Source organism: Micromesistius poutassou (genome assembly GCF_964030765.1).
Source record: "Micromesistius poutassou genome assembly, chromosome: 23".
NCBI classification, from domain to species: Eukaryota; Metazoa; Chordata; class Actinopteri; order Gadiformes; family Gadidae; genus Micromesistius; species Micromesistius poutassou.
Genome location: NC_140293.1, coordinates 9,580,962 through 9,604,323, shown reverse-complemented (window position 1 = coordinate 9,604,323; position 23,362 = coordinate 9,580,962). Strand labels below are relative to the sequence as shown.

The 23,362-nt window shown below is 44.0% G+C and overlaps 1 protein-coding gene across 1 annotated transcript in view; it reads right to left on the bottom strand.

Annotated features, from left to right (window-relative positions):
* The window catches only part of LOC311368780 (NACHT and WD repeat domain-containing protein 2-like), a gene marked incomplete at both ends in the record, with an annotated part of 54,143 nt that extends 31,559 nt beyond the window's left edge, over positions 1 to 22,584 (bottom strand). Inside the window, one exon of the mRNA XM_084487556.1 lies at positions 22,542 to 22,584. Coding sequence (XP_084343682.1) covers positions 22,542 to 22,584 — 43 coding nt within the window. The remainder of the gene's footprint in view (positions 1 to 22,541) is intronic.
* Between the last annotated feature and the right edge of the window lie 778 nt (positions 22,585 to 23,362).

Genomic DNA, 23,362 nt, shown 5'->3' with positions numbered 1-23,362 from the left:
TTCCAAAACGTCACGTTGCGCATGTTAGCCCCCGCGGCGCAATGACTGTTGCATCACAAATGACCTCCTGTCTGCTGGTCCTTGCATCGGCTCTCCAGTCATCGGGTGCGTCCATATGGGACGGGCTGATGGGCTGACGGGCTGATGGGCTGATGTGTCTTATGACCCTATGCCAGCTGATGTTAGGATGAGGAGCGGTAACTGTTGTAGTCACAACAGCTCTACCCTCTCCCTGTTGTCACTGTTCTACAATCACATTTATACATTAGTCTATTCATTTTGTTATATTATATAATATGGTATGATAAATGAATGCATGTGTGTATGTGTCTTTGTATTTTGGTATGTTTATGGGTAACACTTGAAAATAAGGGTATAGTAATTAACTATTATTTAACATTGGTAAATGCATTAAAAAGCATTAAATAAGAATCAACTGATATGTAAAGTTAACTAATGGTTTAGTTTAAGTTTACTAATTGCTTCTAGTTGGATCTAGTTCATTTTAACCAAGTCTCTCTCTCTCTCTCTCTCTCTCTCTCTCTCTCTCTCTCTCTCTCTCTCTCTCTCTCTCTCTCTCTCTCTCTCTCTCTCTCTCTCTCTCTCTCTCTCTCTCTCTCTCTCTCTCTCTCTCTCTCTCATATATATGTTAATGTATGGATTGGTGGGTCCTGGAGGCGGTTGTTGAATTGATAAGAAGGCTATTAGCTGTTGCATTGCATCTGGCTGTTTCTATGGCGACCCCTGTTCTTTGGAGCAGGGAGGCGAGGCTCCCCAGGTAATCTCTCCACCTCAATCACACCCCTCACACGTGTGTGTCTGTTTCTGTGCGCCCTCAAGTCTTTGCGTGTATACATATGTGATTGTGTGTGTGTGTGTGTGTGTGTGTGTGTGTGTGTGTGTGTGTGTGTGTGTGTGTGAGTGTGTGCAATCGTGTGCACTTCTATTTGTGTGTGTGTGTGTGTGTGTATGTGTGTGTGTGTGTGTGCATGCACGCACGCACGCACACACACACACACACCTTACAACAGACACACACACATTACAACAGAACATCTGGCTCCATTTACTGCTGATGTATGAGGTCATCTTGACTGGTCAATGGGTGGCAGGGTTAACATCTGCAACACCACGGCGTGTCTGAACGTCTCTCTGAACATCTGCAACACCACGGCGTGTCTGAACGTCTCTCTGAACATCTGCAACACCACGGCGTGTCTGAACGTCTCTCTGAACATGTGATTGACAGGTGGTGGTGGTATGGGACGTCACCATTAAGGGCGCTAGAAGTGGCCACGTTGGAGGATTAAAGCCAGGTGTTTATCATTGGAAGAGCTCACCGGGATGGAGACGTAGAAAGAGAACGTTGTCTCCTTTCCTTGCCGTCTACTGGAGGCGCCGACGTGATGCTATGGCACAGGTAGCTGTCACTTATTCTTTGTTGTGTGCTGCTGTTTTACACTGGCCATTCTGCACCTGAGTCAGCCCTGTAAGGGGAATCCCTCTCTGTTTTGCTTCTCAAAGGTGCTTCTCTCTTGGGATTTTGGGGATTTTTGGTAATGTGAGTGTAGTCATCATTTTTGTGACTGAAAAAACTGTAGAAAATCTTTTTAAATTGAAAGTACTCTAGTATTACTTTTATACCCAAACCAACAGCTTTCGTCATTGCTGAATTGGGCAAGAGGGATGTCTGTTACTGAAGTAGTCCCACTCCTCAGCTCGACTTAAATGTCTGTTTTGAGGACATACCCTACGTTCTTCACGTTTTTTACTTCCTGTCCGTAGCCTTCTCCTTGGCTTTCGCAGCAGCTCGTATATACATATTCAAAACCTGTCGGATTGATCTCTTCCCTTTTAATAAAGTTGCTGGTAGAGCTCTGCTCAGCATCTCCTTTGTTTTCTCACAACGTTCTGCTGCCAGATTCTGAGTAAAGCTCCAGCATACAAGACTTCCCAACGCAGCTGTATCCTCAAGAGAGAAGATACTCGCGCATTGATTATTATGAACCACTACCACCACTAGCACTACCTACTACCCACCACCACCACCACTACCTACTACCCACCACTACCACCACTACCTACTACCTACTACCCACCACTACCACTACCTACTACCCACCACCACTACCACTACCTACTACCCACCACCACTACCTACTACCTACCACTACCACTACCCACCACTACCTACTACCTACTACCCACCACCACTACCTACTACCTACCACTACCACTACCCACCACTACCTACTACCACCACTACCACTACCTACTACCCACCACCACCACCACTACCACTACCTACTACCCACCACCACTACCTACTACCTACCACTACCACTACCACCACTACCACTACCTACTACCCACCACCACCACCACTACCACTACCTACTACCCACCACCACCACCACCACTACCTACTACCCACCACCACCACCACTACCTACTACCCACCACCACCACCACCACTACCTACTACCTACTGCCTACCACTACCACTACCACTACCTACCACTACCACTACCCACCACTACCACCACTACCTACCACCACCACCACCACCACTACCTACTACCCACCACTACCACCACTACCTACCACCACCACCACTAGCATTACCTACTACCTACCACTAGCACTACCTACTACCCACCACTACCACTACCACTACCTACTACCCACCACTAACACCATTCAGTTCTATCAAAACACTATCCGTTCTGGGCTGGGTTTGAGTTGGTCATTTATTTATTATGTGACAGTTTGGATCAAAGACTTAAATGGAGTCATAAATATCACTTCACAACAGGGTTTAAATTGTTGTTGGTTCTTTTATTGACATTTTAACCCATAGGTAGCACAAATCACAGCACCTCTTTGAAGAAAAACTAATGGGAACAGGGAACGATTGAGCAGAGAACCGAAGAAACTCCTTTAAGGCATAACAACCAGCATAGAAGAAACATAGTCTTTAAGAAGGAACACCCGCTATGAGGAAACAACTGGCAGTCACACACAGTGGAGTGTGAGGCGCGTGCTGAAGCGGTTTCTGACACTGTTTTCAATCAGGTCCTCTGGGTCTGGTGTGTCCGGTTCGCTGGTCATAACATGGCTCATGAATGTAGACCAGCGGCCCCCAACCAGTGGGTCGAGTGCCCACTCTGTGCCCACAACAACACTTCTGATAGGCGTTAGGTTGTAACAGAACCGGATGCCTGGTGGCTTTAACGGACGTCCTTTTAATTATTTGAATGGATGAAATCACAGAAGAGCAGTACATTCAAACCACAAGATGAACGTCTATCTAAGCCAGGTGATTTAACACAGAAGCTCAAGCTAACCGCTAATGCTAGTGCTTATATTAAAGCTTAGAATAGAAGCTGTATTATAAGATTAATTGTGAGGATGAATGGATCTAAATGGAAGTTGAACATTACCATTGTGTACTTATATAATGAGCAATTCCACATCATGATTATATGACTATGACTTATTTATATTAGGTGAAATATACAATAGCTGGAAGCAGACAGAGGGACTCTTCCCTCTGTCTGCAGTACGCAGTGAGGGGAGTGGACAATCTGCAGTACTTGTTTTATACATTGAGCAGTGAGGGGAGTGGACAATCTGCAGTACTTGTTTTATACATTGAGCAGTGAGGGGAGTGGACAATCTGCAGTACTTGTTTTATACATTGAGCAGTGAGGGGAGTGGACAATCTGTGCTGTGCTGTCATCCAGGTGTGTGTGTGTGTGTGTGTGTGTGTTGATGCACACAGCACTGTGCACCACTATCTTCACAAGCAAGCACAAACACACACACACACATGCACACGCACACACACACAAGCACGCTAGTACACAGGCAAGTAAACACACATATAAACACACACAATCACCAACAAATGAATACACACACATACACACACATGACTGAATGCACACAAACACTTGCAAGCACACGCAGACATACAAACACACACACGTACAAACAGACACAAAAAAACAAGCACACACGCGCCTCTCTTCCTATGGGGTTATGGGTTAGGTAGGTCTGTAGGACCACCTCTCTCCTATGGGGTTAGGGTTAGGTAGGTCTGTAGGACCACCTCTCTCCTATGGGGTTAGGGTTAGGTAGGTCTCGGTGCTCGGTCTGGAGATATCAGCGCCATCGCCAGCATCTCCGTCTTCATGATGCGCTAATACACTCAACAGTTTGTTTTAGTTTTCGCCGTTATTGGTCATTGTCCATTTTCATAATTTTCTCATTGCATCCTACGAAAACATTAAAGCATTAGTTAATTGTTGTTGACATTTCTAGCCAACCATTTAATAAAATAAAAAAGACATGCTAATGTAAAGCTAAACCATTAAACTGAAAACCAGTTATACAGGTCGGAAACATTTATTAACACAAGACGTGTATCTGGAATGACTTTTTTAAAGTGTCTACTAGTCATCGTCAATGCATTGCTGCATTCATATTTTTTCCTGAATGCTGTTTTGAACTCTTGGTATAGTGAACATGGTAATAACTGCAGTTTGGCTAAGGCCTCACTCTATATTGTTCTAACAGGGGAAGTCATCAATGAAAAATGCACACGGGCACATTGGGCCCTAGTTAGACTGTCTCAAACACAGACGTGAAGAGCAAAGTCGAAGTAGCTTTGTGGGCGGTTCTACGGCGCTGTTGCTATTATGACAGCGAGATAAATGAGCTTTGCGCCCGCCGCAAATATAAAATGGGTTGGTCTGAAACCCGTAGGTGTGTTTTGGGCGTAACGTGCAATAAACCAATGAGAGTTCCATCTTCCATCCCCTTTAAGAGCCAGCGCATTTGACTTGACAAGTTGATATTTTGACAGCGCGTTTGCATTCTTCTCCGCTGAGACAGATGCATGACCACATGAATTTCAAACTTCAAATGGCTCAGTTTATGGCCAAATAATAGGCATAATTAACACATGGAATAGCGTTTTCTTCTCCAACTTCAGAAACGCAGAGTCGTCATGTAAATTGTGGCAAAGACAACACATATATGATATGTGGACACGGTCCTGTGGCCACAACTGTGGGTCTTTTTAATGATATGCGGCAATACATTAACAAACATAGTTTGTTACCAGTATTGTATACATTATCGTTATCGACTTTAAACAGATGGGTGCGCACACACGCGCGCCAAGCATCACCCGCATTCATTCATTCTCACTCACTCGCGGTAAAACTATGTTTTCTCACAATCAAATATTCATCAATCCTTAAAGTTATGGGCTTTTACAAAATGTATGTGTCGTGTCAAGAAAATGTGTTTGCTGTACGGTGTTTGCAGATGCATTGATTTAAAAGTATAACTTACCTCTGTATCAGCTGTTACACAAGATTTTAAAACAAGATTTTGTTTTGGGAGGCTGCAGATAGCGCACCAACTGCTCTATCTGCTAGTGCATTTAGACCAGGATTTTTTCGGTCATTTGCGCAATTTTATTGCCGCAATGTTTAGATCACTAAAATAGCACCAAGTATCATTTGCGCCGGAAGACACCTCTGATTTTCGCCGACACGCCTCCCCAGGCGCAAGTGTAGTGGCGCCTTATTCCTGCGGGGGAAAATCAGCTTTGCGCCGGGTGCAAACTAGCAACGATACATGCGTCGGTGTAGAAAGTCAATTGCGCCGGGCGCAAGATAGGGCCCATTATCTCTCAAGAGCAAGCATGGCCGTGCACAAGCATTGCACCCCAGGACACAATCTGCCAAACTAAGGCCGGCAAATGGTAGACAATTACACAGGCTTTTAAAATTCAGCAGAGAATGGAAAGACCAAGCAAATGGGTCTGGGAGAAAATGTGTGAGAGTGAGAGAGGGAGCTGGATAGATAGCAGGAGGGGCGATCAATACATCAGCAGAAAATAGAGGCAACCTACTCCCATTATGTCCTTCCTTCTGGAGTGTCTCAGTCTGGGCGGGTGTCGTGTGCATAGGAATCAAAGGTCATTGTGGATGTTTTGACCTTTGAACAAAGTAAAATTCCCTCCTTTTCATCATTTTTAAAACGCAGCATAATAGAGAAAAAAAATCAGTAACTCCAAAGATAATACAGATAATCCACTTGGGAGAATACATTTCGCGCTGAAGTCAGCAGAATCCCGTAATCCTCCACAGCGTCACCTTATGGCCACACGCCATCCCACCACCTCTTTAGTTCACTAGTCGAGTCCAGATGAACGCTGTCAGGTGAGTTAAGGCGCTCAGTAGCGGTGGGTTAACGTGTCCGATTCATTCAGATCATATAACATCATATAATGGGGACAGGGCTGTGCGTCACTGGACAGGCTGCTCTGGACAGGCTGTTCTGGGGGCCCTCCCTGGACAGGCTGTTCTGGGGGCCCTCCCTGGACAGGCTGTTCTGGGGGTCCGGGGTCCCCTCCCAGCCCAACGGTAGTTAGCCTACTGGGTGAGACCCCCAATGCTCCCACCTGTGTGTAGGATGCCCTGTATGTGTTAGTTATGTGTGTGTGTGTGTGTGTGTGTGTGTAGGATGCCCTGTATGTGTTAGTTATGCGGTACAGAGTTTTATAGAGATAACCCAACACTTTTACTGACTGTTTTAAATGATGAGTTGGACATTTTTCTTATAAATGAAGTTGAATCACGTTAATTACCAACCAGCTGTGTCTGCAGATTTATTTTGTGCTGCTCCGTTTCTGTCCGTCTCTCTTTATCTGTCTCTCACTCTCTCTGTCCGTCTGTCTTTATCTGTCTCTCCCCCTCGCTCTCTCTGTCTCTCTGTCCGTCTGTCTTTATCTGTCTCTCCCCCTCTCTGTCTCTCTTTCCCCCTCTCTCCCTCTCTCTGTTCTTGTAATCGCCATGCTTTATGTGCCTTTTATGACAACACTCACTCTCCTTTTCTCATTCTTTCACTCTCATTGTTATCTTGTGTGTGTGTGTGTGTGTGTGTGTGTGTGTGTGTGTGTGTGTGTGTGTGTGTGTGTGTGTGTGTGTGTGTGTGTGTGTGTGTGTGTGTGTGTGTGTGTGTGTGTGTGTGTGTGTCGTGCGTGCGTGCGTGCGTGCGTGCGTGCGTGCGTGCGTGTGTGTGTTGCATTGAGCATGGTCTCTGAGGATGGCTGGGGCTTGTTTGTCTGTAACTATGTATTGATCTCACACACACACACACACACACACAGATTAGATGACACATTGATCCGGCTCTGTGGAGGCGTTTCAGTTCTGTGCACTCCCACATTGTCTGGAACACCATGCACCGTCAACACTGTGTGCGCATGTATTTATTTACACAATTTCTAAATATGTATTTCTTATTATGCTCCCTCTAAAAAGACCTTGACTAACTAACAAGAGTCTGAATAGTTTAATCTCAACGGCTCCCAGGTGGAACACAAACAGACCTCCGGGACTGTAAACCGTTAAAATAAAGCTGGCATTCTGCACAGCACAGCACTGTCTGCTTCAAACGGTTTATTTATATTTGTAATATGGAATGGAAACATCCACATTTCATTGAGAATATTTCCAGTATAAAAGATGATGTACCAATAAGAGGACTCTTAATTCTGCAGTGTCACACACACACACACACACACACGGCTTGTAATGGCTAATGTACATCACACAGTGTAAAAAGTCCTTCGATAGTACTGTCCATAGGACTTTTTAAAGTATATTCCTCCCAATCATTTTTTTGTGTTTTTTTTAATTAACACTTTTTTCCCACACATTATTATTTTCTACGATAAAATAGATTTTTATTGAACTCAAAATTGATTTTACAAAACTCAAATTAAGGGTTTATATAAAAACCTGCTGCAGCTCAGCCTCTCAGTGCGCCGTTCACCCACGGATGACAAGGACCCGTTTGCATCGTTGGTCCAATGTGCTGCCAGGTCTTCAGTTCATTTGGCGCCATGAAGGCCGTAGCTTGTCCTCCAATATCAAACAACTGACGTTACCAAGTCCATTAATATCAAAATGCTGTTTCTAATGTGTGGCCTGTTTATAAACAACAAATCTTATCCCATAGTTTGTGTACGAGTCAGACATTTTGAATAGATAAGCTTTATAAGGTTAGCGTGCTCGCTAATAGCCGTTAGCGAGTGGATGTATGTACCCGCGTGTGAGACTAGAGGAAAGGAATGCTACAGGGCTGCTGCGGCTATGCTAACATTGTAACATATTTCAGCCATAATATTCTCCCATAGCCACAATACTGAGTAAACATAACATAACCAGGCAGCAGCTGATCATACATAGATGAAAGGGGGCAGGCTTTTAAAGCCACAGAACACGCCCACCTCTACCTGCCTATTTAACTCGGACTCCGCCATTTTAGAATCAGAATCTCTTGGGCGGCGTATTGATTAGATGTAAAGCTTAGAGACGCTCCACGCGTGTTATATACGATCCCTCTCCTTTTGTTTCATAGACGATAGACAATAGACCAATAACCTTAACCAAATAAAGTGAGTTAAAAGCGATCCTGTCTCAGCGGCCTTTCCTGGACTAAAATATCATAACAACATTTACACACAGAATATGTTTCTGTGTAGTGTTAAGCGGGGGGGAAAAGCATGTTAGCCAAGTGTTCTTCTAAACTTCTGACCAAGTGCGGCATGAGCTGCTGTGTGTGTGGGTAGATGGGAGAGGGAGAGGGGGCTGTGTAGCATATAAGTGGCAATCAAACTGAGACGCGTAGATACAAGTCGCCAGTAAAACCATTGCTTTCCTGGTGTGGGGCCCGGCGTGCGCTTCTCTCTTGCACCTCACGTGGCAGTTTGTCTTAATTATTGTGTTCTGTTTGTCATAGAATAGAATAGAATAGAAAGCTTTTATTGTCATTATACACAGTACAATTAAATTCAGAAAGCAGCTCCTTAAAAGTGCACACATAGTTAGCACAATATAAAATAAAAGACTATACAGTATAAATATGAATACATAATAAAAAGTAAATCAATAAACCACAAACAGAAAATTGAGCACCGACTTGAGTCAAAGAGCGGCTAGCAGCGTATTGAACGGTAGAAGTAGGTTATGTCTGGTGGTGCAGTGATCAGTGCAAATATGTCAGTGCAGTTTATATTAGTGCAAATTTGAGTTCAGTATGGTGACAGCTTTGGGAAAGAAGCTGTCCCTGAGTCTATTTGTTCTGGCCCGTATGGACCTGAAGCGCCTGCCAGTCCAGATTGAACCATGACATGGAGGATGGGGATTGTTGCCCGGGATTGTCTCCTCCTTGGCTCTTCGGCCGTGGGGCTCCGGTGGCGGTTATCCAGATCCAGAACAAAGAAGTGTACAACACTTGCGTTACATGTGGCACTCGCACAGTCGTGACTCATTGTCTCATTGGTGGGCCAAATCCTCTGGGCGGGCCAAGCAGAGAGAGGGGAGGTAACCTGGCGCCTTATGACGACATATGGGGCCAAATTCCAAATCGGCACATCTGAGCTTTCATTTTTTCAAAGGCAGAGCAGGATACCTAGTGCTTGTTTTACACCCAACACCATTTCTAGCCACTTGGGGCCCATAGGCAGGCTAGGGGAACTCATATTAATGTTGAGAACGAGGGAGGAGCTGAGTCTGACTGACCCAGCTGAGAACCGCGCATTCCATGATTCACCGCTACCGGAAACGCGACTGAACGAACAAACAAATGATTCCGAATGATTCTTCTTGGCGAACTGACCGACGTGAATTGAATCAAGGAAAATAATCATGAAATCTATCACTAGTGGACACTGATTACTCAATGTGCACTATGTGTCCAGCCTCCCCCAGCCCCAGAGTCCAATCAGACCGACTAGTGCTGGGTGAGGCTGCTTCAACCAGCCATCTACACAAACTACCACAGTCACCTTTCCACCTTTGTATTCCCCTCCAGAATTTACTACCACAGAGAAAGAAAGAATATAAACTGGGACACTTTCTTCTGTCACGTCAGAATGGCCATGTGCATATTATAGTGATTTATTCAGACAAGAGCAGAGATGAAAAAAGAGTGGACAGAGGTCTTGGCCGGGTACAGCTACCCCCACTCATGCCTGGCTGAAAGTAAACATTATGAATAAAACATTTACAGTTAAAAGTTCATAGAAATTCAACCAATTAGTTTGTTTATTTGGTACACAGTCTTCTAACAACATGATTTACTGAAATAACTACAATCTCTCAGTTCTACCAAATGCCCTTGGCCCAGGGCGGCAAACTAATATCTACAATTAACAGCTTGATTAGAGCAATAATTGCCTACAACTCACTCATCAATTATTGATTAAGATTAACTGGGCTTTTAATGAACATAAATAACTGACTGAAAACGACTCACTACTTAGACACCGTTTGGCTTTGTGTCCCTCATGTCAAACCCTCCAGGTTTCAGCCTCCTCTGATGTTTCTTGTGGTTACCTCGCTGGCTTACCCCTCTCTCTCTCTATTAATAACATCAGTAGTAAGACAAAGACAATAATACAGTTGAATGTGTTCTTGGTATTTTGGGGTTTCTTGGTTTTCCGGGATATTGTCCTAGTTCTGCTCGGAAGCCATTGTTTGGGGTTTTCTTTTGAAGGTTTAAAACATTTTTACAAAATTCGACATGCAGGCAATGGTGTTTGTTCCAGGTTTCAAATTGTAGTTGGTTGCCAAGTGGGAATGTGTTCTATCAACGAAACAAGGATCCTCCGCTAGATACGGATCGGGATTTCAGGTTGTATGTTTCTTTTTATCTCTGAGGTTGCTTACAGACATTTTAAATGAGCCAGTGGGAATGATATTTAGGCCTAAGTATGTGTAATTATGTGTGTGCTGTAATTGGAAAGTACCCAAATATAATTTATATTTAGGTCTTGGAGCCCAGACCTTTTTTGAAAGATCATGATATTGGTCTTCTTCAGGTTGACTTTGAGGGCCCAGCTCTTACACCCTGAAAAAAAATAAAAAGCTTGGTATATATTGGTATAATATTTCAAGTAAACTCTAAAAAGGACAATTCCAGTATTTAGCACATTGATCCCCCTTTCTGGGTTGTCTAGGATGAAATAGAGTGGTTGACACCGAAATGTTGACTATTGGTCCTGTCTGGGGTATTTGGCTCACTTAGAATCGCCCTGCCTGCTTCAGAATGGCTGGCTACGGGCATTCACAAACCTGTCCTTAAAACAACCCTAAACACCCTAAACATAACTACAATCTCTCAGTTCTACCAAATGCCCTTGGCCCAGGGCATTTGTAAAATCAATTTATACGCTTTCTGCATTTTTAGTAATGCTTTGCGCTTTTCATTCAGCTGTCAGCATTCACACGCGTTTTCTGCAGGAAATGCAATTTCTATTTCTAGACTCTGAACAGATCAAATGCCAGGTGTACACTGGGTGTTGATGGTTTGGAGAAATCTTGCTTTAGATTTCCCATTTTTTCTAGAGCCTGCACACAGGGTAGAAATAATTGAAGTTGGTGTTGTGTACAAACCACTATGGGATGAAGGACATTAGGAATCACGTTGTGTTTGAATCTGTGCCCTTGACTGCTCACCATAGAACTGTGTCTGATATTTGGCTCCTCAGTGCAAGCAGAGATTCGGTTGGTTCAAGCGAGGACAAGGATGTTAAGATTATAGTGTTTATATGTTTCATGAAGAAGCACTTTCAATTTGTTTGTTGGGTTCTGTTATACAGTTGGAATTGTTACCTTTTGATATCTTAAGTTATGTACATATGTTTCTTATATATATATATGTTAAGTTTTGATGTGACATTTTGATCTTGCCACAGAAATTGTTGTACATGTTTTGTAATACATTTTTATAAATATTTTCAAACCACTCCTGTTTCCTGCTGCCTCAATTTTAGGATACTTTAGTTACAATTAGCCTAATATTGATAAACACTTCTCTGTATGTTCTTATATTTCATCTTAATGAAACTACTAGTTGTCTGTCCTAGCCATTGATATCAACCAACACTCGACATACAAGTTTTCATTGAAAATCATGAATTAACAAGTGCAAACAGGCATTAATGAAACAATTTAACAAATATATAAAACACAATAGTGATGGCATGTAACAGGTATATGTAACAGGCCAATGTTTTCATGAAAACTGTTATTATGAAATTATCTTCATCATCTGAACCCTAACAGCCTAGGATTTGCATGTTCATTGTGTGACATTACATTGCATAATGACTGTGCAAGTCCAAGGTTGATGATGAGTTACATGATTTCTTTATACACCTTTGAACAGTAGTGCGGCAGCAATATCAATGAGCTTCACAAAAAGGCCAATATCATCAGTTAGCTAGTTGCTCACTCAGGCTTTCTCTTCCCTCTTCTCTTTCTCCTGCACAATTCACAGTACCACTTGTGATCTGATCTTGGCTCACTCTTTAGCCCCACACACTCCCAATGGTACCACTGATTAGGTCAGTGTGGCAGTCACCCTACCATCGGAGCTTTGTCGTGGCTACCACAGGAACAGTGGTTTGTTTGGGCAGTGGTGGTATGGCTGCCTTCTGATAGACCTTTTTTCTTTTGTCCTCAGAAGTAGTTTTGGCAAAAGGTGCTCTGACCAGAACTCTTAGTAGGGGCACAGACGTTCGGTGGTACTCGGGGTCTGGGAATACAGTGCACACAATGTCTCCTTGAGGCAACCAAACAAAGAAGTCACAGAATGCAGCACCTGTGACGAACATGTGGTGCTGGACCTGTGTGTGGTACTGCTGGGGGGAGCGTACCTATGTTCCCCGGGTCCTATGTTCCCCGGTCACTACTGTTTTTTGTAGGCGGAATCCGGAAAAAGTTCTGCCTCAAGCACTAGGATTGGACAGGCAGCCTGTCAGGCAAACTCACACGCTGACTCCTAACCCTAACCATAACCATAACCCTCACCCTAACCCTAACCGTAACCCTCACCCTAACCCTAACCATAACCGTAACCATAATATTCATGATTCTTCCAGATTCCACCTACGAAAAACACATTTACTCCCCGGTCACATACAAAGCGGGGAACATAGGACCCGGGGAACGGATGACCCCCTGCTGGGCTCTTTTCAGTTTAAAGTCTCCACCGATACAGCTGTCCTTCTGAGCAAGCAAGTCTTCTAGCAGGTCAGTCCTTCGAATTTAAAAGGGCATTTTATCTCCAATACCCCTTCCCCATGACGGTCACATTTGAATTTGCCATCTGGTGATGTGGCAAGGTATGGCTGTTGTGGAAAAACAACCAACCCTCCTGAGCACTGGACTAAAACAGCACTGGTGTGTATTGTGGCCAGTTCTCCTTTCGCATACTCTTTTCTGGCAACTTCCTCATTTTTCTTAGCCCACATGATGATCAGTGTTACGGTAGACAGGTGTCTCAGAACATGTTTTCAATGAGAGAAGGAGCTGGCTTGGATGGGGTTTGTGTGCAGCACAGCATGAGCAACAGAAGACGTAATTCAGCCTGCTCTCTGCTCAAACCAGATCAGGGAGTTTGATTGCTGCTTTGTGACCTGTTCAATATTATTAGCCTGGTCTTGGGTCAAGGTGGTTTTAGCCTGTGCGTTGGCCTTTAAAACCTCTAGTGGATTTGACTCTGTAGTGTACAGATTACAAAGCCCTGGTGTGAGTTTGTGAAAATACAGTATGGTTACTTTTGTGGAAAAACATATGTGACGTTGCACTGAAAATACTGAGGCCTATAGGTGGGGAAGGATCTGAGGCTGTGGCTGCCAACAAGGAAGTGAGAAACTCCTCCTGTTCCTCCACAGTTGGAGGTAGAGGTGCAGCACGGCCACTTCTTTGTGATTGAATCCGTGCCCTTGACTGCTCACCATAGAATTGGATATCTGCAATTTGGCTCGCCTCCACACCTTTTGTGTTGCTCACGTTCCAGGTGCAAAGCTCCTCAGTGCAAGCAGGGGTTTGTCTCTCATCCTTCCAGACAATTATCTCCACCTTGTGGAGGAGCCCTCCAATATGCAAGCATGACTCGCATGTGTATGTGTGTGTGTGTGTGTGTGTGTGTGTGTGTGTGTGTGTGTGTGTGTGTGTGTGTGTGTGTGTGTGTGTGTGTGTGTGTGTGTGTGAGAATACACACACTGTAACGCAAGTGTTGCGGCAGTGAGCAGCGGGGCTCCGGCGGGAGACAACCCCGGGCAACAATCCCCTTCTCCTCCATTTCGCGGTTCAGTCTGTACTTAATATTGACGTGGCTCGTTGTTTGATGGTCTGAGTCGTCGCTCGTCACAGAGTGATTGACGCAATGTGACATGACAAGAAAACCGGAAAACGCAGGGATCGTTAAGAAGAATCGATAACGTTGGAGGCGTATAATTCCGATGGAATTGGTTAGTTGGTCGATTCCCACCCCTAACGTGGAGAAGGCGGCGAGCAGATACTGTCATTGACCGTTCAGACTGTGATCACCTTACTTTGGACTTTGAACTATACTTGCATCCTTACCTTGTTATATTTTATTTACAATAAATACCGGCAACATTAGAACAGTCTGACCCTGCATCACCTGCTTTCCACCATTTTTTATGAAACTTGGATTTAGGGGTTACAGGAAAAACCCAAAGCTGTTTTTCACCACTACAATTCGTCAACGACGAAAATATGTTTGGATTCTCGCGATCTGGAGACACAGGAATGTCGGCCTAACGCATGGAGAACTTGGAACAAAGAAACGCTTCAAAGGAGGTTTCTGCTGGATGGATTTTTCGTTGACAAACCATATTGGAATAATTTAGACGCAAGTTTCATTGAAGACTTTTGCATTAATGACCTGTGATCTTTATTTTTTGGAGATAATTACGACGTGGCCAAACAATAAAGTGGAATCACGGCCTACGTTGAGTGTCTGAAACAGAAGATAATTTCATTCTTGGAAAGGATATGAACTGTTTTGAACTTTTTTTGTGGAGACTTTTGAATTAACTGAAGAAGATAAATATTTTTAGTATATTTGTTACAATGGCCAGTTCAGACAAAGCCGAAATGACACCTGTTGAAGGAATCAGTGAGCAGGCCACGCGTATGCGTGCAGCCTGGTCAGGCAAAATGTCCCATATAACACGAAGAATGAACATTGTGAACAATTTGATGACTTTTGATGAATTTGATGAATTAATGAGTGAAAGGAAACAGTTTAATGAAGAGTTCAAAACCTTGCATTCGATATATGACGATATATATTATTGGATGAGGAAACACGCAAAGAAGATGACGAGAAATGGTGTAATACGGGAGACACGCAGATAATAACTTTCAGGACCAACTTTTGTTGGAGGTGCCCAGGACCAGGCAAAAAACCAGGGGGGACAGAGCCTTTGCTGTGGCAGCTCCCAGACTCTGGAACTGCCTCCCCCTACACATCCGGGCAGCCCAGTCGCTAAATGATTTTAAATCTCAGTTAAAGACCCACCTTTTTTCACTGGCCTTCGATTAGTGTTTCCTTTTTACAAGTGCCAGCAAATAGTGTCCCCTAGTTACCTTTTAAATTCTCTTCTATTTTATCTTATTTTAACTCCTAGAGTCATTGTCTTTTAACCCTTCCTTTTCTTTTCTTTTCTTTTCTTGCGTTTTTTTTTGCCCTAGGTCTTTTTTCAATGTGTATCTGCACTTTCTGTGAAGCACTTTGGTTGCGGCTCAGCCGCATGTAAACTGTGCTATACAAATAAATTTGACTTGACTTGACATGACAAATGTGAATAAATGGATTGCACAAGTAGAAAACCCTAATGCCCCTAGCGAAGGTGAAGTCACCTTTTCTGCCGTCATGCAAGAGGAAGAGCCCCCAGCTGAATATGTGGTTACGTTGATAACACCAATGGGCAATGACTTGTGTCCAATAGGTCATCTACATCTCCTTGCGCATCAATGCAGAAGCAGAACGTTGAGCTTTAATGGCCAAAGCTAGAAAGAAACCTCTGCACTGATTCCTCAATGAGCAACAGGTGTGCAGCCTCAACCCAGCCAGAGTCCAATCAGACTTACCAGGTGAGGCTGCTTCAACCAGCCATCATCCACGTACTCTCACACTCCCACTATGATATTATTGCAATTGTAAAAGAAAATTGTATTGCGATACATATATTGCGATTTCAGTCTGTTTCTATTTACTTTAATAATTGTATTGAAGCAACATCAAATCAGTCTACGTAGTCCAACTAAATGGAATATCGCTTCTTGAGATTTTGACTGATGCTTTTTTTATGTCTCTGACCAGCGCTGTGTTGGCCTTTGTGACGTGCAACTGCTGTGCAAGCAGTGCTGCTATGAGTTTTGTTTACGAATAATTTTCGTCATAGTTTTCGTCAATGACATGAAACTGGACGATAACTAAATTAAAAAAATATTTTGATGACAAAACAACAAATAAAACAAATCAAAAATGGTAGCAGGATAATTTGGGAAGAGATCAGCAGAACCTGTCTGTGCATAGGGTTGTTAGACTGATCTTCCTGCCCGGTAAGTGAACTAACATGCAATTGCTGCTTTGAGGAAAGAAATGTCAACCACTGGAAGGTAGAGAAGAACAGACATGTGAACAGACATGTGAATCAATTTCACATTTGAAAACGAGACCCTTTGTAAATCATGTTGAGCAACAATCACCGGTAAAAACATATCGAACTTGAAACGACATTTGCAGATAAGTCTTCCCGAAATTCATAAAAAGGTAAGCACACTCACACTTTTTTTCTGTCAAGCTAATGTTATTTTATCAGCTTACACAAAACTGGTGTGTCTAAACTTGGAATACAATACAAGCTGAAAGAAACCACCGCTGTCTTGTAACGGAAGACCTCCACCAAGGATGGGCCACTGAGGGAAAATAAAGCTACTGCGTCCAAGCACAATATTTCACCTGCTCTTCAAATAACAGAAGTGACCCTTAGGAACAACAGACCAAGGAGGAGGACACCGTAGCAAAATGGATCCCTGCTATAGGGGGGTCTGGTCCCTGCTATAGGGGGGTCTGGTCCCTGCTATAGGGGGGGTCTGGTCCCTGCTATAGGGGGGGTCTGGTCCCTGCTATAGGGGGGTCTGGCCCCCTGCTATAGGGGGGTCTGGTCCCTGCTATAGGGGGGTCTGGCCCCCTGCTATAGGGGGGTCTGGCCCCCTGCTATAGGGGGGTCTGGCCCCCTGCTATAGGGGGGTCTGGTCCCTGCTATAGGGGGGGTCTGGTCCCTGCTATAGGGGGGTCTGGTCCCTGCTATAGGGGGGGTCTGGCCCCTGCTATAGGGGGGTCTGGTCCCTGCTATAGGGGGGTCTGGCCCCCTGCTATAGGGGGGTCTGGTCCCCTGCTATAGGGGGGTCTGGTCCCCTGCTATAGGGGGGTCTGGTCCCTGCTATAGGGGGGTCTGGCCCCCTGCTATAGGGGGGTCTGGCCCCTGCTATCAACAGTTGATTTTGGTTCATCCAATGAGGAGCTCTCATTCTTCCTGTCATTCTAGCCTACTATGATGTTCTAGGATATAAAGTTCTAACAACGTTCAACACGCTGAAACGTTACTGTTAGTGTGACTGTTTTACCCCCCTTTAACCTCGGCTAACAGGGCTAGGCTACTTTGACTGACGTTAGATGCAGCTATTTCTTTACAATGAAATTACATTACAGGATTAAATGTAACGTGAATTAAACTTTAAACTTTCTTTTTATGTTGTTTGGAGAACACAACTTCATTTTTTGTTAAAATGTTCAAACACATAAGTGCTCTTTTAAACTTTGATTGGCGAAGAAAAGATGCAATTTATCTCAGCTGAAAAGGGAGTAGAGAACTATTGACACACAGCTGTGGTTTACCAAGGATGAAGGTAGATCTCAGATACTACAAAGAAAGGACACGGATTATTACACATCTGGGGTACAGAGGAGCACTATGCTCTGTTGTGGAAGGAGACGATATTTGATGATCTTTTGGCTCAAGTCAATGTATGTTTGTTATTATTTTCTGTTTTGTATGTTTATATATATATATATATATATATATATACACAACATTTTTGATCTAAGGAACGTTTACATGTGTTGCATGTTATTGTAGATAAGGAAATGGGTAAAGCATAAAGAGCTCTCACTGGAACGTCTCAGCTGCACACAGGGCTCTGGGCCGGCTGCCACTCACTGCCGGCCTCTGGGGGCCCCTGAGGGCCCCTGGTGAGGGGAGGCCGTTCATATCTTCTGTATGAACCGTGTGTGTGTGTGTGTTTTGATGCGATTTCCATTAGTGTTGTGTTGTTAGCTGCCAGTCAAACTTGTTAAGGGGTTTATTCTATTCTTTGTGTCATGGTCTGACTATTTATGTTGTGTAGTGTTTGCGTCCCACCAGAGGGGTATTCCATCCACCAAGCTAAACGCAAAGCCGGCCCTATCTCGCTTAGCCTCGCTTCTTTCAGCTAGAGTTGCGTTCCATTAATGTGACTTAATGGAATCTCCGCTAAGTAACCATGGCAACTTATCTGACCAAACTAACCAGTGGGGTGTACTACGAACCTCGATTAGTGGGTTAGCGAGGTATGTTGCGCTCAAAGCCTGGGTTAGCTCGGACACGAAAGTTCTCTTCTCTTTTAGCGTCGCTGTATCACCATGGTGACTTATGCTGTCAACCAAACCTGGTCGGGAGCAGGTTTTCATCTTAGTCTATCAGGTTAGATCGGCGTGCACAGCTTCCTAGCCCCTCTTTTTACAATGACGTCACCATTTGTGGGTTTTCCCGTGGACCTCAGAGCCCACATTGTACAGGGGTCAGAGGGTCTTTCGGAACAGATCAGATCCCTTGGCATTGCCTGAGAATTATTCTTTATGAGAGATACAGGTCCTCATCAGAGGGTATTCGCTATTTGATCGTCCTCGTTGGACGTTATGTAGACAGTGCGTACTGTTGCGCAGTGTGTCTCCGTGAGAGAGTGGTAGAGTGGAGGTAGCGCGTCAGGCTTGAATTTCAGCGTGCGGGGTTCATCTCCCAAGTGATGCGCATTTGTGTGAAGCTTAAAAACTACCAATTCTTATGTCATATGGAATACTTATTCACTAAAGGTTATGGAATTACATTTTTGTGCTTATTTCAGACTTGAACCCATGTTCTCAAGGCCGTGCTGGCACCACATCTATGGGGGTAAAAGGCATGATGGACCAGCGGATTTGAACCCCGGTCGCTGTCGTTTGGGTTTTATAATAATCCACTACGCCACCGCAACTACCTCACAGCGGTTGAAAACATATGCGGTACAATTCTTATATAGGGTGCAATTAAAGTGAATTCCCTAAATTATAGAACAAGGCAGGTTGGACGTTGCTTATGCATTTTGAAGTCATCATCACTCTATTGGGATTAATGGCGAACAATTCATCATTTGGCATAGGTATTTTATAGACTATATGCAGAATCCTTTCACTTATACAAATTTCCATGATCGGCTATTTTTTGCCAGCACGCCTCCCTAGCCAGTATGTGCAACTGTTGAACGAATTAGACTGCTCTTGATCTATCCATTTTGTAAAGGTGAGTAAAATGACAAGATAAACGCCCCTTTCACGTGAACGCGCGTTGAACCTAAAGCGGAAAACCTGGCTCGACTAATCGAATCCTAAGTGAGTGTCGTAGTACCATTTAACTCTGATCGCCAGTTGCGTCTCAGTCGATCCAGGTTTTCCCAAGAAATCCTGGGTATGTTCAGCGAGGTTCGTAGTATACCCCACAGGTCCGTAGCAGGTTAACTGTCAGGCTTACTTGAGCTGTGTTTCATAGTCCATCTGTCGGCAACAAGTGTACCATCAGAAGGTTCTGCCAAACCTAGTCCTCACGATTTTGTCATAAATGTACATATATGAAGTACAAACAGTGTATATTTTCACTAAGGGTCTGTTTAAATTATGCAAATAAAATGAAATGAATTGCTATCTATTGTTATCGTGGATATTTTCTCAACACATTTTTATACAAATCTATGTATTTGTATAAAAATTGTATAAAAAAAATGAAATTGGGAACCAACAGTTGGGTGAATGCTTTAGTACTTGCCCTGTGATACGCACGTCCAGAGTAAGTCTTAGAATTATTGGTGTTGGCTTAATTTTGTAATTCCCTTTATGTCAGAGAAAGTAGGCCTAACAATTGACTTTTTATATAAGAAATATGTCTTACAATTTCCCTAGAACCCAAATATAAAACCCATGGTAAAGTTACTGATAGTGAAGCCATGGTCACAATGACAAAGACACTGCTGCAGGGGAAATCGTCAGCCACATGAAGTCCATTCAGGTGAGTTTCTCAGCAGGCAGCCAAGACCACTTCTGTTGAGATAAATACTATGGTTAGTCAATTTAGAATAATCAAGAAATGGAAAATAAATGGCATGAAAAGTTATTTGGTTTCTCCAGGAATCCTTCCTATATTACTAATTGAGTGGGGATTGAACCCCGAACGATCGGGTGCAAGTCCGACATGTTAACTCTAGATTATCTCCCTGATTACAAATCCATGGTCAATATTAAATTAAACTATGTTTCGCTTAATACTACTTTTGCATTCAACAGATCACCGATTTTTGTGCCAGGCAGCCTCCCTGTTTCTATTAATGGTTACGGTGTTCCCTTTTTGAGTTATTATATGCGTGTACTCCTCATAGACCTCCACAAGCAGCTTCTGTTCGCCGCTGGAAAAGATCCCGCTCGGTCCTTTTCAGACATTTGATCCATGATTCGACATTCACGGTTCTGGGCTGGTTACATATCTCATGAACACGCGTAATCCAGGATAACATTAGCCTGGTTTGAACTAACCTTAGCCTCAAGTGGAAGTTGGCGCTAGTTCTAACTGGGCTTAATCAACTAAGCCTTTGTTAGCAACTTCGATGGAATACCCCTCTGATGTCCTTCAAATGCTCCCCTTGCTTCACAGATTCTGCCGCTCCCATCTGCAATCACTTCACTCCCCTCCCCTGAGCTTCCCTGTCCACCTGCACCTCATCCCCCAATCAGCCTCTCCCCGTATCTACATGTTCACTTCTTTTGTTCCCTTGTTGGGTCATTGTATTCGTCAGTGTGCCGTTGTCATTGTTGTCTCAAGTTATTAGTCTTTCCAAGCCAGTTTGTTGAACTGAGATTTTTGGGTTCTTTATTAAAAGCCTTTTTCTTGTCTTAATATGGATCCAATCCTTTTTGTTTGTCTAATTACTAATTTGTTTATGAAAATGGCAACAAAAAGGGGACTGGTACCATTTGTCCTTTTGGGTTGTTTCTACCATTACAGCGGAATGATGTTACACTAACACTACGCCTTTGAGTGGAGGACGGCTGGAAGAGGATGAGCCAGGCCACTTGCTTATACTCCTACAGTTATAATGGAGATGTTTCACGATATCACCCTTCCATTAAATTAAATAAAACAACCTGTTCCGACTCTAAATGGGTATCAGACGTAGTAGGGAGGTAACACAGCAAAAAGGGATTGAAAAGACGTTTCAATCAGGCACTGTTCAAAAACCAAGGATTTATTTTAAATTATTGTATACAATAATGAAATAAAGGAATAGCTTTGGGGTAAACAAGGCAAAAATAACAACCAAAAGACCCGCTGTCTTTTAACAGAACCCAAAGTCTACGCTTAATGCTGGCGTCATACTGTCCCGAAATTTAATCCAGATGGCCATACGATAAAGGAAATGTTCAAATTTGGCTCTGATCGTAAAAAACATCGGGCCATTCGTGAGGGCATCTGAAGCCATCGTATGACCGCCGGTGGAGTTTGTGAGGGAATCTTGTCAAATCGTGTCATCTTGGTCTTTACTTCGTGTGATCATCGGTGCCTCACGAAGGAAACAAGAAGCTGCCCGATTGTCTTAGGAAGGCAACACGACTACGTGAAGCCCTCGCAATGCCGTCGTGTAGCCGTCGTATTCGAGTACGATGACATCGAGACGGGACCAGGGTGTCGGTGAAGACAGCCAAATTTGAGTAGCTCACGCGTTTCCCATGTGTCATGGTAACATGGACATAGGCCTATAAAAGGCCAGCCTCAGAGCATCGTCCTCAGTCAGTCCTGAGCAACTCTACAGAGCAGAGGCGTGTGTAACTCCCGAAGCTTCAATCACAATTCAGTTCCTGCAGAATGGCATACTTTGATGAGACAATCAGGAAATAGAAGGCAGCAGCATTGGTTCTTTTGATGCACCTCAGAGAACATGATGAGCAACTCTTACAGGCCACACCTCCTCTTACAGGTAAAAATGGTCTTATTTCACTTTGTCATTTATGCTATTTGCTTAAAGTTGAAACTGTGTGTTCTCCTCCCAATAATCTCCGATCAGCAATTTAATTTCCCACGGTCGGCCGAAGGTTTTATACCATCGGGAGGTCACGTGACGCCTTTGTGACCTAGTTTGAACGCATCGTACTCTCAATACGACGTCGTGTAGCCATTGTGTGGCCTTCGTGTGTCCTGCGGGTATAAACTACTATAATATATCTATATAACTTTGTGTTGCCTTGGTGTGGTTCGGGTGCCATCGTGTAACCTTCTGTAGGCATCGTACTTTCTTTGGCTGTGCATTGGCTGTCGACCAAGTTCTGGGCCATCTTCGCGCAAAATTCCATAACCGCATGGCCATCTGGTGTCAATTTCGGGACAGTGTGACGTCAGCATAAACAAAAATACACTTCTGAACTACCTCTCTATAAATAGAGGAGGGAAAAAATGAAATAAACAAAATGGCAACTTACCCTTACACACCTTGTTATCTAGTCTCTCTGCAAACTGTCTCACAACCAGAGCTCTCGACAAAGCCATTCCTCCCTGCTTTGCCTAATGGCTGATCATAGCTAATCTATGGCTGATCATAGCTAATCAATGGCTGATCATAGCTAATCAATGGCTGATCATATGCAGGCGATCAGCACCATGTGGAAGTTCCCCAATAGTGCCAAGCCATTGGCTGTGACACAAACCAACGCAAAGAAGTGATTCCATATCACAGTGAAGTGCTAGTATATGAACAAAAGGAAGGCCAAATGAAGTGGGTTAGAGTGAGAGCCCGAGCTGCTTTACTGTGGCTGACAAGCACAAACAAGGACAATCAGTACAAACACACGGGGGCTGTGCTGAATCATGTCTTCAAGCGTCACCACAACAGGTTGTTTAAGAGTCCCCACGTGGGCTCGCTACTCAGGGCCAGGTGCTGCCAGCGATAAGACCTCTGTTCCTCCCCCAGGCAGGGGGGGATTGGGAGGGAGGGAGGGAGGGAGGGAGGGAGGGAGGGAGGCCCACCCGGAGAGGGGGGATTTTATGTGTTGTTAGTTTCCTTCTTTTCCCTCCTCAAAGCCATCCCCGCTAGGGTATTGGAGGGGGGGGGGGGGG